Source organism: Microcaecilia unicolor, chromosome 2 (genome assembly GCF_901765095.1).
Source record: "Microcaecilia unicolor chromosome 2, aMicUni1.1, whole genome shotgun sequence".
Classification (NCBI taxonomy): Eukaryota; Metazoa; Chordata; class Amphibia; order Gymnophiona; family Siphonopidae; genus Microcaecilia; species Microcaecilia unicolor.
Genome location: NC_044032.1, coordinates 513,709,490 through 513,728,901, shown reverse-complemented (window position 1 = coordinate 513,728,901; position 19,412 = coordinate 513,709,490). Strand labels below are relative to the sequence as shown.

The window sequence follows — 19,412 nt, the reverse complement described above, 5'->3', positions numbered from 1 at the left end:
GTCAAAAGCAATGTACACTGGGTATTGCTCTGTCCCTGGAGGGCTCACAATCTAATTTTGAACCTGATACAATGGAGGGTTAAGCGACTTGCCCAATATCACAAGGAGCAGCAGTGGGATTTGAACCAGCCAACTCTGGATGTCAAGACTGGTGCTGTAACCACTAGGCTACTCCTAGCTAAATGTTAGCTCTGACTACCATGGCACTATTTCATTAGTGCTGGGGTGGCCTGGAGCAAACCTGGAAGATATGCAGGCTACACCAATGCCCGGATAAATACCCAGGCATGTTGGATGGCACTGAATATTGCTGTACCCAGATAACTTCTGGGTGCTACCAAACACTTGGATACGGATAAGTGCTGGTGCTGGCACTGCTGGGCCTAATTCTGGCTACATAATGCCAGGAATTATTTTCAAGGAATAGGAAAAATACTGATGTTTATAGAAAGGATGCTATGCTGTCCTGTTTTATATACCGCACAAATTATCCCAAAATGGACCTCTAGGCAGTTCATAATAAGAAAAGCTCTTCTCTTCAAGAGTGAACAAAACACATTTGTATCAACACATCATAAAATAGCATTTCCTAAACTTCTTTAAAACTCAAAAATCTTAACTAAGAAGACTCAAAGAGGAAAGTTTTTAAAAGTTTCCGAAATTGTAAAGGTGACTTTTTTTTCAAACTTATTGGTCATAAATTCCAGAGTCTAACTCCTTGGACTGAAAATAGCTTATGTATAGTTTTATAAGGTATGTTATTAATAAGTGAAAAACCTAAACATAATGCCCTTGAAAAACATAGCCGATTGCCTTGCAATGAGTCATCTAATAGATCAACTACCCCCTCAGAATTTAATCCATGCAGTTTTGTAAATCATATTGATAATCAAACTGTATACGCTGTTTAACCATCAACCAATGTAAATCATATAAGACTGAAGAGATTCTATCAACCTTATTCAATCCATAGATAAGTCTAGCTGACGTATTTTGCAAAAACTGCAAACATCTCTGTAGCACTGCTTGGACTATTGATCTAAAATTACTTTGTGTTGATGAAGATCATTGGTCACAAGCTTGTCGCTACTCCACCATACTCCTCTAGACAGAGAAAACGCCAGGAGAATACTGGGCAATTCACTTTGAACGGAGAACCAGCACCAAGCTGTCTCCTTAGGGTGCCATGCCAATTGGTGATATCACCTTCTCTTTTCTTGAGCTCACAATTTTAAAGCTGATTTTGGGACAAACTGCCCAATAAGCTAACCAAGATGAAATCAAATGAATCAATTTTTAGAAACAAAAGACCTAGTTGGACCAAAGTGCCCAAAAAAGATAAAGAGGTGGAGAGGAAAAAATTAAGCACTCAGATGTCTAGAAAATCTTTCTAAGGGAATCTAAGAGAAAGAAGAGATGTATACATGTACATTTTTAAATATTTTATAAAGAAGAAATGACTTCATTGCAGGGAGATGCATGTCCATACAGCTCAGTAGAAAACAGAAAACTGAGTTGTCTCCATGCCGTGATGCAGCGTGGGAAATGATGTGCATACATGATGACTCAAAGAACATAAGCACTGCCATACTGGGGCAGACCAAAGGTCCATCAAGCCCAGAATCCTGTTTCCAACAGTGGCCAATCCAGGTCACAAAAGTACCTGGCAAGATCCCAGAACAGTAAAACAGATTTTATGCTTCTTATCCTAAAAATAAGCAGTGGCTATTCCCAAGTCCAGCTTAATAATGGCTTACAGACTTTTCTTTTAGGAAATTATTCAAACCTTTTTTTAAACCCTACAAAGCTAACTTTTTATCACATTCTCTGGCAGCAAATTCCAGAGTTTAATTACATGTTGAGTGAAGAAATGGTTTGTTTTAAATGGTACTACTTAGCAGCTTTATTGCATGCCTCCTAGTCCTAGTGTTTTTGGAAAGAATAATCAGGCAATTTACGTCTAACTGTTCCACTCCACTCAGTATTTTATAGCCTTTATCATATCTCCCCTCAGCCATCTCTTCTCCAAGTTGAAGAGCCCTAGCATCTTTAGCCTCTTCTCACAGAGAATTTGTCCCATCCTCTATCATTCTCGTCGCCCTTCTTTGTACCTTTTGTAATTCCGCTACATCTTTTTTGAGATGAGGTGACCAGAATTGCACACAGTATTCGAGGAGCTGTCACAACATGGGGGCCATACAAAGGCATCATAATTTTTTAAATTCCTTTCCTAATAATTCCTAACATTGTATTTGCTTTCTTAGCCTCTGATGCACACTGAGGAGGGGGTCTCAACATATCAACAGTGATGACACTTACATCCTTTTCCTGGGTGGTGATTCCTAATATAGAACCTTGTATCACGTAACTATAGTTTGGATTCTTCTTTCCCACATGCATCACTTTACACTTGCTGACATTAAAGGTCATCTGTCATTTGGATGCCCATTCTCATAAGGTCCTCTTGCAATTCTTCACAATTATCTTGCGATTTAACAACTTTGAATAACTTTCTGTCATCAGCAAATGTAATTACCTCACTAGTTATTCCCATCTCTAAATCATTTATAAATATGTTAAAAAGTAGCGGTCCCAGCACAGGCCCCAGGGAACCCCACTATTTACCCTTCTCCATTGAGAATACTGACCATTTAACCCTACTCTCTGTTTTCTATCTTGTAACTAGTTTTTAATCCACAACCGGGCATTACCTCCTATCCCATGACTTTCTAATTTGCTCGGAAGTCTTTCATGAGGTACTTTGTCAAATGCCTTTTGAAAATCCAGATACACAATATCGACTGACTCACCTTTATCCACATGTTTATTCACCCCTTCAAGGAAATGTAGTAGATTGGTGAGGCAAGATTTCCCTTGACTAAATCTATGTTGGCTTTGTTTCACTAATTCATGCTTATGTATATGCTCTGTAACTTTGTTCTTTGTAATAGGTTCTAGAAAGTTACAAAAGCTCAGAGGCACTTTTTCTGTCACCTTTATCTAAATATTACTCAATGTTGAGGGTTTGTCCTCCTGTTTGTCTTCTAAAAGAAAAAAAGTATACAATATATTAGTTGTCTGTACTTCATATTGTTTTTTAATACACAGTTGAACCTATGGGAACTAATGATTATTAAACAAAAACTGAAGCCAGAGTTATCTTTACCTATTAATGAAATGCATATCAAACTATGATATCCATATTTGTTCTTATAGTTTTCACAGCTGTTGACAAGTGATGGCAATTCTCAATGTGCTGCAGATTTTACTGGATATAACCATAGCAATCCATGGCCAGTTCCATCAGTGTCAGTAATTTATTTATTTGTAACATTTGTATCCCACATTTTCCCACCCATTAGCAGGCTCAATGTGGCTTACATAATACCATAAAGGCGATTGCCAGGTCCGGTAGATGTTAAACAAAGGATTACTGTGGCAACTTTTGAAAAATCCACAACACTACCAGATTGCTGTAAATTGTAAACAGCCATCACTGTGCAGTTACAAATTAAGTTAAAATTAGTAACTGAAAAGGTTGTGTGTTTTATAGAACTATCATATACACAGAGTCATTCGTTAACAAAATACTTGGTTCATGTAATACAGTTTAAGTCCCGTGAAATCCAAAATTAAATTATTAATTTAAAATGTCATTGTTGTGCATGCCACTTACAAATCTATTGATTTAGAAAAATTGCCACTTTTTAAATACCCATACATCACACATCTACGTTAATGAACCAAGGGAAAGCAGACACCCTCTCCTTGATATAGCCTGTGTGTCAGAGTCCTCATTCAGTTCAGAGAAGTCTTTATGACTTTTGAGCTTCTGCGAAAGTTCATAAGTACATAAGTATTGCAATACTGGGACAGACTGAAGGTCCATCAAGCCCAGCATCTTGTTTCCAACAGTGGCCAATCCAGGTCACAAGTACCTGGCAAGATCCTGTGCTGCAACATGACCCTCACCTTTTCAGTCTGTTTCTCTTTATTAATAAGTCATATTTACCTTTAGATTTGCTGAATTTACTGTATTTCTCTTTTTCAATGTTTTTTTAAGAAGAGGAAGGAGGGTGAATGTAGCTGCTCCAGCTGTTTATGGGGAACTCCCAGTAAGCAATTGCTTGCTGTGTAAACAAGCAGGGGGATGCAGGCAGGGGATGAAGAGCTAAGGGGCACCTACATTATGATATGTTTCTTCTGGTGGCCTGAGGGTTACAAGGGCACTGGTCTCTTAATCTATGAATGTACAGGCTAGTGTGCAAAGAGATTACATAAAACTACACGTCCAAAGGCTGTATCTTACACCAAGGAATGATCAAGGCAATAATGCTTTGTGAAAGTCGAGGATCATGCAGCTGCTTTACAGATGTCTGTGATGGAAGTTAATCTGAGATTAGCAATGGAGGTCGTTCTACCTTGAAGTTGATAGGGTCCTACGCTACCTGGTGGCTGAATATTTGATTGAATGTAGCAAAAGTCAGTACAATCAGATACTCAGCTAGAGAGTATCTGTTTAGATGCTGGTTTACTCAGATTATTTGGGTTGGAAGTGACAAAATGTTAAGATATGTTCTTAAGCCTTGGGTTCTTTGCAAAATAATATAATAGTGCTCTTCTGCAGTCTACTGAATGCAGGGAAATGTCCAACAGAGATGAATAAAGGGTTGGGAAACACATTGATAGCACTACAGACTGATTTAAGTGACGCTCAAACAAATGTTGGTAAAATCTTAGGACGTGTACAGGAAAATAAGATTGTGGAGAAACTGTGCTTATGCAGGATAGTGCTCTAATGGCTGAGTTCACCGATTCTTCTGGTGAACTGCCGATTTCCACTTTTTGAAAGAGACTCACCTTTGCTGGTAAGGCTGCATTGGCTACCTATGGAGGCACGAACATTGTTTAAGTTACGCACATTCATTTTTCAAATATATGAAATTGCACCCAGCTATATGGAGGAGCTTATTAATTTGTCTGATAAGAATGCTGATATTCAGTCTAGGAGTTTTTAAAATTCTTTTTCTAGTTGCAAGAATATTGTTTTTAAAACCTTTCGTTCAGCTAATTTTTCTTACTTGGCATCTCAATGGTAGAATATTTTACCAGCAGAAGTCAGATCCTTGCCATTTTATGGCCTATTTCGTAGGGCTTTTCTAATTCGAAAGTTTTTGACGTGTTAAGCGATAAGAGGATTATATTATTCCTGAATAAAGTGTTTGTGTTCTGCTACATTTTTTGCTATGCATTTTTTATTGATCTGTAAGCCACATTGAATTTCACAGCTAATGTGGGATAGAAACAGTTAATGTAATGTAATGTAATATAACTGGAGCCATTTTGCTTGTTGATGTAAACATTGCTACTTGACTGTCCATACTAACAAGAACAATGAATCCTTGAACCCAGGAAGAAAAGGTTCAGAATGCATTGAATATTGCTTTGAGTTCTCTATGAGGAGTCCTTCCTCATAAGGTCCATATTCCTTGAGAATGCAAATAGAGAAGATGAGCTCCTCAGTCATGTGAGAGAGAGTAATTTGGAATGGACAACCTTTTGATAGGTTTTTGGCAGTGTCATCCACTATTTTAGAGGCCGTTATTAAGTCTATCAAGGAATCTTTTGACCGAGAGGCTCACAGTGACGATCGTAGTGCAACCTGAGATGCTACTGATGCAGTCACATGTGAAGTCTGGTCAAGGGAATCACATAAACGGCTGCTGCCATGTGTTCCAATAGCTTAGGACATCGTGGGCTGTTGTCTTAGCTCATCTAGGTAGTTGGCTGCATGAGTGAATGTATCCTGTTATCTGGTACGCTTTCACTACTTTGATATGGAGACATGCATTCTTGATGTAGCCCTCTTAGGTACCACCTCTGACCTCAAGCTCTCAGACTTTTCCCCACTATGCCTCTCTCATGGTCAGATCATTTTTTTCCCTTTTCCCTTCATGTCCCTACCACAAGTTCTTTGCCTTCTCCTCTGTTCATAAAAAAAAGTATCCCAATCCTGATTTCTCTTGTACCTCTGTTTACTCTTTCCCCTCACCTCCCCAATTTTACAGCACTTCTTGTGACTTAGCAAGCTTCCCTCTGGAAATATCTTATTACTAGTATAAAAGGCCCGTTTCGGTAGGCAATGAAACGGGCGCTAGCAAGGTAATCGCCCCCCCCCCCCCGCAGCATCCTTCCTGTCTCCCCTGCCCCCCTGCAGCCACCCATCTGGTCTCGGGACCCCTCCCCACCAACCCTCCTCTGCCTCTGCAGCCACGCATGTGCAGCATCCCTCCTCTCTCCCCTGCAGCCACCCATGTCCAGCAACTCTCCTCTCCCCCTGCAGCCATCCATGTCCAGCAACCCTCCTCTCCCCCTGCAGCCACCCATGTCCAACGACCCTCCTCTCCTTTCCCCTCCCCCCCTAGCCACCCATGTCCAGCGACCCACCTCTCTCCCCTGCCCCCCCTGCAGCCACCCATGTCCAGTGACCCTCCTCTCCCCCTGCCCCCCCTGCAGCCACCCATCTGGTCTCAGGACCCCCTCCTCACCTCCCTCTTCCATGCCCCCCCCCTGCAGCCATCCATGTCCAGCGACCCCCCTCTCCCCCTGCAGCCACCCATGTCCAGCGCCCCCCCCCTCCCCCCTCGGCGCATCCCCCAAACCCCTCCCCCCCCCCCCCCAGTGCATCACCCAAGCCCCTACCCCCCCTCGGGCACAACCACCCCCTCACAACCCGCAGCCGCCAATACTAACTCTGTCCGGCTGCTGCTGCGACTCCTGTTGAGCAGCAGTGGCCGGAACAAAAAGAAACAAGCCAAAAATAGATTTTAAACCTGAAACACGGCTCCGTAGAAGATGGCATTGGCTGTCATCTCTGCAGCCGCTCCTCCTCTCCCCTCTGACGTCGCTGCGCTCCTCCGAAGTCTTCCTGCAGGGGCAGTGACGTGGAGGGGAGAGGAGGAGCGGCTGCAGTGACGACAGCCAGTGCCAGGTGGCTGTCTACGGAGCCGCGTTTCAGGTTAAAAATCTTTTTTTGGCTTTTTTCTTTTTGTACCGGCCGCTGCTGCTCCACAGGAGAAGCAGCAGCGGCCGGACAGCATTAGTATTGGCGGCTGCGGGTGGCGAGGGAGTTGATGTGCCCCAGAGGGGGGGGGGGGGGGGGGGTAGGGGCTTTGGTGATGTGCCGGGGGGAGGGTCTTCGGTGAGTGGAGGAGTGGCCTAGTGGTTAGGGTGGTGGACTTTGGTCCTGGGGAACTGAGTTCGATTCCCGGCCCAGGCAGCTCCTTGTGACTTTGGGCAAGTCACTTAACCCTCCTTTGCCTGCCGCATTGAGCCTGCCATGAGTGGGAAAAAGTGCGGGGTACAAATAAAAAAATGCGTGCGCAGGGGCGGAGGGGCTTGGGTGTTGCGCCGAGGGGGGGGGGCACTGAGAGCTGATTGGTAGGCAGGGGGAGGAGTAGGGAACAAGCCCCTGCCTGGTTCGCTGTTTTGCAAGGCAGGGGCTTGGGTGTTGCGCCGGGGGGAGGGCACTGACAGCTGTTTTCCGCGTGTTTCCCTACTCCTCCCCTTGCCTTGGAATCAGCTGTCAGTGACATCACTGACGTCAGTGCATTCTAAACTGCCTAGCAGACCACCTCCGAGGGAGCCACGGTACCAAGCACATTAGAACGTTGGAGGTGAGAATTATAATATAGGATATTCAGCTATTAACTCACTTACACAAAACCAAAACGCTGGACAACCAAAACAGCCCTCTAGATTAAGGCACTCATGGTATTGAGGTGATTTTCTTTTACTCAAGCATCACATCAGGCATGTTGAGATCTGGTATAAATCCCGGGAAAACTCAGACTAATAATGTAGGATATAAATGTCACAAATAAATAAACCACACTTATTACAATTAAAGTATGCATGTTGTACTCATTACACACAGCTCAACAGTTCTGGTAATCGCCCAAAAGCTTTTTTTTTCCACTTTTGTTGCACTAACCTCACTTAAATCGACAGGTTACTACAGTTTCCTGTCGTTTGGTAAGATTGTGTACCTTCTCTTCCAAAATATCTACCCTGCAGTCTATCTTCTCACTGTTACCAACCTCTGCCCCCTCTTCTACACCCATTTCCCCCCCTCTTACCATCCTATTTGTATCAGGCACCTACTATTCCTTTGAACCCTTCACAAAGCCACCAGGAACAGCCCTCACTTCTACAGTGTCTTTTTCTCCCTCTATTGTTCCAAGTACTTGGGGAAAATGTAATCACATCTATTTAACTACCCTCTCAAATATTTTGTCATCATGTAAGCAGACCACCTGCTCTCTCAATGCAATTCCCTCAACGTGGCTGAGAATTACATCCCACGGCCTCTTACCCCTCTTGATTTCAGTCATTAATAGCAGCCGCCACCTTGGCTTTGCTTCTGACATTTGGAAATGTGTAGCGATTCACCCTGTGCTAAAAGGGTTCCCCTTCGGACCCATCAATAGCAGCAAACTACCATCCTCTCTCTAACCTTAGTTTCATATCTAAACTAACCAAGAAAGTTGTTTCTTAACAGTTAGTCCAGTATGTAGAATCCTCTTCCATATTTCACCCTCGTCAATCAGGCTTTAGGTTTGGGCACAGTACAGAAAAATAAATTTACTTACCTGTAACATGTTTTCTTTGAGGAGAGCAAGCCAATAATTTCAACGACTGGGTGACATCACCCAATGGAGCCTGATACGGATGCTGCCCAGAGTACTGCCTCTTTAAGAGGCTCTGGGCAGCATCCCACTGTGCATGAACAGGTGCTGTCCCATCCAACGTGTGAACGCAGAACCAGCGGTCTAGTAATATATCTGGGGAAAAAAAAAAAAAAACAACTCCAAGGGAAGGAAGAAGGGTTTGTGAGAATAACTGGCCTGCTGACCTCAGAGAACATCTGCTACAGGTTAGTAATTTCACTTTCTCCGAGGACAAGCAGGCCATAATATTCTCACAACTATGAATTTCTAACTACCAAGCTCATCAACGAAGCCAACACCACCAGAGGGTGATCACTCCACAGGAGAAACGAAAGCCAACACAAACAAACAGTGGATCCAAAAAAGTCCTCTGGATATCATTCATTATCATTTGCATTATCACACAACCATGAAATCGTTCTAAACCCAGCTGACAAGGGAGGAGCGATAGTTATACAGGACAGAGATGCATATGTATCAGAAGTTGAATGGCAGTTTTAGACAGACAGTACTATGTCGAATTAGAAGAAGATCCTACCCCATTACTTCAGAAAGAAGTACTAGAACTAGTAAACTTTGCTTACGATGCAGGATACAGAACAATTAAAGAAAAAAATGTTCTCACAATTAAATTTCCCAAAGTGCCTACTATCTATATGTTACTCAAGATCCATAAAAGACTAGATAACCCACCTGGCCGCCCGATTATATCAGCAAATGGTTCTGTATTAGAACAGCTTTCCAAATTTGTGGATCGCTTCTTAAGACCCTTTGTTCCACAAATAAAATCATACGTGAGCGATTCTTCACACATGATTACCTTACTTGAGAATTATGATGGAGATCTGGAAAGATTGATCATGGTTACCTTGGACATAGAGGCCCTCTATACTAACATACCACAGTTAGAGGCCCTGTTGGTAATTGAGAATACTCTTATAAAAAGAATCCATGATAAATGCATTCCAAATCAGTTTATAATTACCTTGGCCACTATAGCATTGACAAAGAACTATTTTGGTTTTGAAGGAAGATTTTTTCAACAGATCAGAGGGACAGCCATGGGGTCAGCGATGGCCCCCGATATTGCTAATTTGTACGTGGCAGAGTTTGAAAGAAAATTTTGAAAGCACATCCCTATGAGAAAGAGATTTAAATGTACAAATGTTATATTGATGACATTTTCATCTTATGGAAGGGAGACTTAGAAGATTCGTCTTCCTTTTTTGATTGGCTAAATACTAGAGATCCAAATTTACACTTCCAAATACATTACCATCACAGTGAGATTTCTAGATATATTGATTAAGAAAACCACATACTCCTTCAAAACAACTATCTACAGAAAACCAACAGACAAGAACAATTATTTGCATTTTACCAGCTTCCATAACCGGTCACTTAAAGAAAACTTACCGTACTCACAATTTCTTAGACTACGCAGACTATGTTCAGATTTTGATGACTTTAAAGACAAATCAAAGGGCATGGTCAACAGGTTCAGTAATAGAGGTTACCCTCAAAAATGCATAAATAAGAGTCTAATGAGAGCTATTGACAAAGACAGACAAGATCTTCTAAATGGAAAGGTAGATAAAGACAGTCCTGATCTAGTTTGTACATTAAAATTTTCACATTTTTCAGGAAGCAATAAGATTATTATTAGAAGACATTGGCATATTTTAGAAACAGAAAAGTGTTTTACAAACGTGGTTCCAGTGATAGCATATTCACCTAATCGGAACTTAAGAGAAGTTTTGGTACCATCTACCCTGCCGAATCCTATGATTCTAAGAAATGATGGTTTAGGCCACATTCCCTGTGGTAGATGTTCCGTTTGCAAACATTCCCTGACTATGACATCATTTTACTGTCAGAACAACCAGAAGAATTATACTCATTTTTCGGACTGCAATACAGTGGGAGTGATTTATGTTATAATATGTCCCTGTAATCTACTATACATACAGTAGATAAAACAAAAAGGGCAATAAAGACAAGAATAATAGAACATAGAAGTTGTCTAACCAGACATGTACAAAGCGCCCCCTTGGTTCCACATTGGATTGAAAGAAATCACACTATAGAAGACCTTAGATTGTTTGTATTCAAAAAAATACAAATGTCTTGGCGTGGAGGCAATATAGATGTAAAATTGTTGAGAGAAGAACAGAGGACAATATACACCCTTGGCACAGTTACACCAAATGGTCTGAATACAGATACGGATTTTAGTTCTTTTTTTATAATATATTCTTGATGTGTACACTATCAATATGAATATAGGGTTGTTTTCTTTATACGTTTCATTTTTTCAAAACATTTTGAGTTTTTTTTGTTTTATGTTTTCTATTTTATTATTTTTTTAACTTTTAATATTTCACTTTCATTATTTTTCAATATGCATATTTCTTGATATATTTTTTTAAAAATATATACTTCAGATATGCATATTACTACACATTATTGAATACCTTGTTCATATATAACAGCTTTGGGTACATATTACATTGTTTACGTCTTTTGTGTTTATATATTTTTGAAATCCATATCGTTGTTGTCCAGGTTCCATTTGGAATAGTTATATTTATTCACGTGGAGGGGAATAATCAAACGGCACCGGTGAAATACATGGCCGGCGATGTATTTTGGCGGCAGCGCCGCAAACAGCTGGCCAGACCCATATTTTCGAAAAAGATGGCCGGCCATCTTTTGTTTCGATAATACGGTTCTGGCCAGCCAAATGCCTTGGATTTGGCTGGGGTTTGAGATGGCCGGCGTCGTTTTTTAGCGATAATGGAAAGTTATGTCGGCCATCTCAAACCCCGGCCAAATTCAAGACATTTGGCCGTGGGAGGAGCCAGCATTTTTAGTGCACTGGCCCCCCTGACATGCCAGGACACCAACCGGGCTCCCTAGGGGTCACTGTGGTGGACTTCAGAAAAGCTCCCACATGCATAGCTCCCTTACTTTGGGAGCTGAGCCCCCCAACCCCCCCCCCCCCCAAAACCCACTACCCACAAATGTTCTGCACCCACTAAAACTGCTCCAGGGACCTGCAAACAGCCTCTAGGACTTATTGCTGCTGTATAACTTTGGCACACCAGTTCACACTTGAAGACTAATCTCTTTGAAAAAGTCCTTTATTTGAATAAGCACGTTTACTCACAGTTAACTGCAGATCAGAGGTTGTGCCCCACTGGCAAAGAGTCCCCTGGTACTAAGATGAGCATTAGGTCAGAGCTGGCACAATGGTGTACAATGCCCTCTTTCAGCACCATTCAAGGTAAGAACTACGTTCTCTAACGTGGGTAACAAAGGAATTAGCAGGCCTAGGAGATTGGAGTTCAATGCTAAACACTAAATAGATTCTGCAGTACTGCCTGACCAAAGCGGCTGTCATGTCAGGTATTCTACTCAAGTCAGTAGTGAGATGTGAATGAGTGGACTGAGGACCACATTGCAGCCTTGCAAAATCTCCTCAGTAGAGACTGACCTCAGGTGGGCTACAGATACAGCCATAGATCTGACATTGCGAGTCGTGACATGATCCTCCAGAGTCAGACCAGCCTGGGTGTAAATGAAATAGATGCAATCTGCTAGCCAATTGGATAAAGTGCATTTCCCAATCCTGTTTGAATCAAAGAAACAAAAAGCTGGGTGGACTGTCTAAGGGCTTTAGTCTGTTCAAGATAGAAGGCTAAGGCTTGCTTGCAGTCCAAGGTGTGTAATGCACTTTTGCCAGGGTAAGCATGTGGTTTCAATGGGAGAACTTTTCTTCTGATACTAATGAGCGTTTCCTTCTAGCAGAGCTGAACAGTAACAGTACTCAGCAGTCAGATACCAGAATAAGATTTGGTATGAACAACATATAATGGAGTTGGAGGTACAAAAAAAGAATATCATATTGTTGATATTTCAGGCTCCTTTGTTCTACTAAACAGACATAGTATTCAGGTATTGATTATGGTGAATGAATATATTAAGCAAAATAGCAAAGAAATGGAATACAAAGCAGTCATTCCTTACTATCAGCAGTGACAAAACTGGTGAAAATGTGTTATGCATCAGGGAATACAGTGTTTGAGACAACAGTTCTGAGAAGCAGAATTTTCAAGCAGCAAGCTGACTAGATAGTATTTAAGAGTACCAATGTAGAGATGCATAATAGGATACCATTACCATTGATAGTGTGCTGATATAGACACATGTTTTACCTGCAACAGCAAAGCAAGATGTTGCCTTGCAAAATCTTTATTCTGTAGGGCACAGCATCCAAGGCACAACACAGCCATATTTCTGACTGATGGATTAACATTTGTTACACCAGGAAGAATCTAACAAGAAAAAAAAAAAAAAAACAACCCAACATTAAAGCATAGCTTATGGACAACATTAAATTTAAAAAAAATCATTGAGTGTAAACAAACTAGTTATTTTTTTTAATGTATTTATTTGGATTTTGCTCACACCTTTTCAGTAGTAACTCAAGGCGAGTAATATTCAGGTAGTATTTCCCTGTCCCTGGAGGGCTCATAATCTGAGTCTGTACCTGAGGCAATGCAGGGTGACTTGCCCAAGATCACAAGGAGTAGCACTGAAATTTGAACCGACCATCTCTGGATATCAAGACCAGTGCTATAACCACTAGACCACTTCTCCATTTTCAAAGGTTTACTACTAAGTACAATCTTCCAAGATTCACAACAACAATCATGATAAAAGAAATTCAAAGGGGAAGAATAGCACTAAATGCACAAATCAACAATAAAGTGACAGAACATCCCCCATTCCATTTTCCCCTTCCCCTCTTCCTCTATAGACCCTCTTGGAGAAAGCGATCCCACATTTCCCTAAATAGTTTCATCTTATGGCTTTGCATTGCTGTCAATCTATATCTGTCGCAGATAACATTCAATTTGCCTTTGACAACATCTAATGTTGGTGGATCAGGGTTTTGCCAGTTATCTGCAATGGGTAAGCAAGCTGCCACAAAGATTAAAAAGCATCAGTTTGTCCATAGCACCCATTAGCCCAGTTAGCTTCCTATGTAACAATGCATATTCAACTATAAAAGGTACAGATGTCCCCCAACAGTAACTGCTCATAATCAAATACATCTTTCCATAACATTTGAATCTTAGGGAACCCCATCAAACATGCACAAAGGAACTCTTTTCCCCATACCCAAGCCAACATAAACAATCTCCCTTCCCCAGTATCACGTTAAGCTTGCTTGGCATATGTCAGCGTACAAGCACTTTCAGTAATCTGAAGTGCATATGACAAGTTGAGTGCATAATGATATTTCTTCCCAATTCTCATCTGTAATTTTATTCCCATCTCCCAAGTCCTCCTATAATTTGGTTTCCAGTCCCCAAGATCATTGAGCAAAGAGTATAATATAGGTATGCAATCCTGTTGAACCCTCATTCACACTAATTGCTCAAAGACACTCTTTGTTCCATTATAAATTTCTTGGATTGAATAAAATACTTCAAGTAGGGAAAAATCTCTAGCCAACAGCTGCACTTCAGCACTTTTTTCTGCACTTCAGTGAAGGAGAGATCTGCCCATTTTCAATAAATTGCCCGAAACAAATGAAGTCCACTCCCTCTCCCTGATTGAAATTGTTCTTTATGCCCCAATGACGAAGTATAGTCACGTGTTTTTCTTGAGCAGTGCAGAACATACCTATAACCATACCTCCATAGTGGTTTTTAGAAAAGGGTTAGCTATTCTTTTGCAATCTCTCCCCAGTTTGTGTCCGTGAGAGGTACCTCAAGTTGTAACTATCACGAAATCCACCCTTGCCTCTGTTGAACCACAAACCATTACTTGGGTAGCGGTACATGACAGTCCCATGAGCACTCCTACCTGCGTTGACCGATAATGCTTCTCTAAATTAGGAGTTCCCAAACTATCTTCTCTTTTAGGCTGAAGCGGTCTCCTTGGCCACCCTCAATTTCCATTTCCCCCAAATAAAGTTGAAAATTTCCCTACGTCCATTTTTGAAGCATGAGTTTAGGTACTTCAGTAGGGAAAACCTGAAAAAAAAAATAAAGAAATCTGGGAAGGACCATCATCCTCCCCATGGAACTGGTGAGAATGATGGTCTTCAAGGAAGAGCAACCAAAATGATAAAAAGGGGATGAAAGGGGAGGAAAGGCTAAAGAGGTCAGCTTAGAAAAGAGACAGCTGAGGCAGAATATGATTGAAGTGTACAAAATCCTGAGTGCTGTAGAACGAGTAGAAGTAAATCAATTTTTTACTCATTCCAAAAGTACAAAGACTAGGGGACACTCAAGGAAGTACTTTTAAAACAAATAGGAGGAAATATTTTTCACTCAATGAAAAGTTAAGCTCTGGAACTCTTTGCCAGAAGATGTGGTAACAGTGGTTCACATATCTGGGTTTAAAAAAAGGTTTGGACAAGTTCCTGGAGGAAACCTTCCATAGGCTGCTATTGAGACAGACATGGGGAAGCAACTGCTTGCCCTGGGATTTGTAGCATGGAATGTTGCCACGATTTGGGTTTCTGCCAGGTACTTGTGACCTGGCTTGGTCACTGTTGGAAACAGGATACTGGGCTAGATGAACCATTGGTCTGACCCAATATGGCTACTCTTCTGTTCATATGATAAGACCAATTTATTCCATCGCTCCAAATCCCATATGACCTGGGATACTAAGGGCTCATAATGCCACTGAAATAATTTGGACCAATCTCCCAATTATTTTATGGATTTGGTAATCCAACAGAAAGGGAACTGTTTTTTAAGGATGAGCGCCTGTGCAGCAGGTACAGACACATTCAAGATTTCCATTTTAGTTAGATTGACTTTAAAGCCTGAAAATTTGCCATATTCTGTCATTAAATGTTGCAGAGCCGCCAATGCATGTTCTGTACCTCAGGTTATCACCAATAAATTCATCTGCGAGGAGGGACGCCTTATGCTACCTCCCTCCTATATGGATCCCCTCTATTTCCTGATTTTCTCAGAGATTCTGAGTTAGAGACTCAACTACAAAGGCAAATAGCAATGACGACAGCGGACACTCCTGCCGTAAGACATGCCACATCTAAAAGGACTAACTCCCATTAACTTTTAAACAAGCCATTAGCTGAGTATACAAATTAAGGATCCAACTGAAAGTGTTCTCCTATTCCCACCTCCCTCAGAACATTCAGCATAACCTCCCAATCTACTGTGCTGAATGCTTTGTCTGTGTCGACTGCCACAGCCACCTAAGGTATCCGTTTTCGACGTGCCATCCAGAAGATATTCAGCACTCTTCAAATGCCATCTGCCACTTATCTACCCTTCTACTTGGTCTGGATGAATCAGCTTTGACTTAACTCATGCTAAATGCTGAGCCAACACCCAAGTCATTATTTTAGTATTAATCCCTAATAAGGAGATCAGTCGATATCCTCCACACTCTAAGATCTTTGCCTGGCTTAGGCAACACTGATACCCACTAGTCTCGTATAACACGGAAGCACTCCACCTGCACAGAATGAAACAATCTACTAAGAAAGGGAGGGGGGGGGGGACAGAGTGGTCCTAAAAGTATTACAGAAAAGACCATTGAACCCATCCAAACCAGTCAACTTTCCCGCTTTCAAGGCCTTAAATAGCTCCAAGCACCTCCTCTCTTGTAATGTCCGCATCAAGCATTTCAACTTCTAAGGTATCCACTTGCAGTAAGGCGGTCCTTCCCAGATATTCCTCAACATCTACCGCCTTTACTTGAACTTCAGGTGTAAAAAGGTCTTCCTAGAACTCCCTAAAAAATGCCTTTATGGATAAAATATTCCCCTTAGCTTCCTCAATTTTAATTCTCTGAGCCAATAAGCTGCTAGCTTTATTGCCCGCCTCAAAGTAATTTTGTCCTACTTTCTCCAGCTGGAATTTAATCTTATCACACAACTCTCCCAATGTTGCTTTCAGCTGATAAATTTGGTTAAGCAGGGCAACATTTCAAGGCGCCTGTTGGTGCTACTGTTCTAACATTCAAAGAGTAAGCCTTAAAAACCCTCTCCTTTTCCACCTGCTCCTTTCTCCTCTTCCCACTTCGCCACTATAGCTATATGTTCTCCTCTGAAGACCACTTTTAAATATTCCCAAATAGTCTCAGCCAAGAAAATCTATACTCTATTATCTAAGTACTCCCTTATCACCCCTGCTAGTTGATGCACCATCTGTGGGAACTTAAGGAGACTGTCGTTGAGGTGCCAGTACTTCATGCTCCCTCCCAAATTGTCAGTTTGGAAATCCAACCATACTGGGGCATGGTCTGACTAGGAAATGGGCTCTATATAAATTGTATCTACCCTAGTGCCCTCCCCCCCACTCCACAAATAATGAATATGGGAATATGAATTATAGATTGCTGAATAACAGGCATAGTTTCTATCTGGCATATGCTGCTCCCTCCACATATCTACCAAGGACAAAGTATCTAGAAAACTACTCTAGCTTCTCCAGTCCCTCTTCTGGCCACTGCCCCCCCCCCCCCCCCCCCCCCCGTGGTATCCCAATTAGGATCCACTGCTATATTAAAATCACCCCCAACTAATAGGATTCTCTCTCCTTAACCTTTACTATTTTCCCTAAAAGCACTTTTGAGAAATCCCCTTGTTTTGTATTGGGCACATACACCCATACCAATGTCATTTTAATCCCATTAAATTACCCACCAGCCTTCTTCATCTCCTTATCTGCTTCCTCCGCCTGCCCTTCCTCTGCATACAGTAGCAGATACCATTCAAAACTCTCTCCCCCAATAAGCTACCAATATCATGACCCACAATCACCAGTAGTCTTATCCAACCACCATACATGGCCACTCCATTCAACTACCACTCTTCTGCTTCTGGGGTCCAGTTATCACTTTGCTGGGTCACATGGTGTTGACGAGCTGCAACATCCGCAACTTACTATATATATAAAAAAAAATACTATAAATCATTTCTATAGCACTACCAGTCGTACACATCGCTTCACAATTGAACATGAAGAAAGACAGTCCCTGCTCAAATTAGCTTACAATCTAAATCAGGACAGACAGACAGGACCAATAAGGATAAGGGTAGGACAAAAGGACACATAGGGAAAGGGACTATTGAAGATAAGGGTAGGACAGACAGAAGGACACATAGGGAAAGGGACTATTGAGAGGAAGGCAAGATAAAGGTTACAAGTAAGTGACAAATTAGGGGTCAAAAGCAGCATCAAACAGGTAGGCCTTTAGCCGGGATTTGAAGGCGGCCAGGGATGGAGCTAGACGTAACTGCTCAGGAAGCCCATTCCAGGCATAAGGTGCGGCGAGACAAAAGGAACGGAGTCTGGAGTTAGTGATGGAGGAGAAGGGTGCAATTAGGAGAGATTTGCCTAGTGAACGGAGTTCTTGGGAAGGAGTGTAGGGAGAGATGAGGGTGGAGAGGAAGTGAGGAGCTGCAGAGTGAATGCACTTATAAGTCAATAAGAGGAGCTTGAATTTTATACAGAAACGGATAGGGAGCCAGTGAAGTGACTTCAGGAGAGGGCTGATATGGGCATAACGACTTTGGCGAAATATTAGTTGTGCAGCAGAATTTTGAACAGATTGAAGAGGAGAGAGGTGGCTGAGTGGAAGACCTGTGAGAAGCAAGTTGTAGTAATCTAAGCGAGAGGTGATGAGAGTGTGGATGAGGGTTCTGATAGCGTGTTCAGAAAGGAAAGGGCGAATTTTGCCGATATTATAAAGGAAGAAACGACAGGTTTTAGCAATCTGTTGAATATGTGCAGAGAAGGAGAGGGAGGAGTCGAAGATGACCCCAAGGTTACGAGCAGATGAGACAGGAAGAATGAGCGTGTTGTCGACAGAAATAGAGAATGGGGGAAGGGGAGAGGTTGGTTTAGGTGGGAAGATAAGGAGCTCACTTTTGGACATATTGAGCTTCAGGTGGCAGTGAGACATCCAGGTAGCAATGTCAGAGAAGCAGGCAGATACCTTGGACTGGATTTCTGCCGAGATTTCTGGTGCGGAGAGGTAAATCTGGGAGTCATCAGCGTAAAGGTGATACTGAAAACTGTGGAAAGAGATCAGAGCACCAAGGGAGGAAGTATAGATGGAGAAAAGGAGAGGTCCTAGGACGGATCCTTGAGGTACACCCACTGACAGTGGGATAGAGGAAGAGGAGGATCCACCAGAGTATACACTAAAAGAACGCTGTGAGAGAAAAGAAGAAAACCATGAGAGAGCAGAATTCTGAAATCCAAGTGAGGACAGCGTGTCAAGGAGTAGGCTGTGATCAACAGTATCTAAAGCAGCAGAAAGATCAAGAAGGAGGAGGATAGAATAGAGCCCATTGGATTTAGTCAGGAATAGATCATTGGAGACTTTAGCAAGTGCTGTTTCAGTTGAATGAAGGGGACAAAAGCCAGATTAGAGTGGATCAAGAATAGGTTGAGAAGAAAGAAAGTCGAGGCAGCGACAGTGGACAGCACGCTCTAGTAACTTGGATAAGAAAGGGAGGAGGGAGATGGGGTGATAGTTGGAAGGAGAGGTAGGATCCAGAGAAGGTTTTTTGAGGAGTGGGGTGACTACGGCATGTTTGAAGGCATCAGGGACAGTCGCAGTGGAAAGTGACAGATTGAGGATATGACAGATGAAAGGGGTGACAGCAGGAGAGAT

The 19,412-nt window shown here is 42.1% G+C and overlaps 1 protein-coding gene across 1 annotated transcript in view; it reads right to left on the bottom strand.

The window, feature by feature from the left end:
- NCAPG (non-SMC condensin I complex subunit G) overlaps nucleotides 1-19,412 on the bottom strand; it is a 260,290-nt gene that overhangs the window by 77,410 nt on the left and 163,468 nt on the right. Inside the window, 1 exon segment of the mRNA XM_030191225.1 lies at nucleotides 12,947-13,066. Coding sequence (XP_030047085.1) covers nucleotides 12,947-13,066 — 120 coding nt within the window.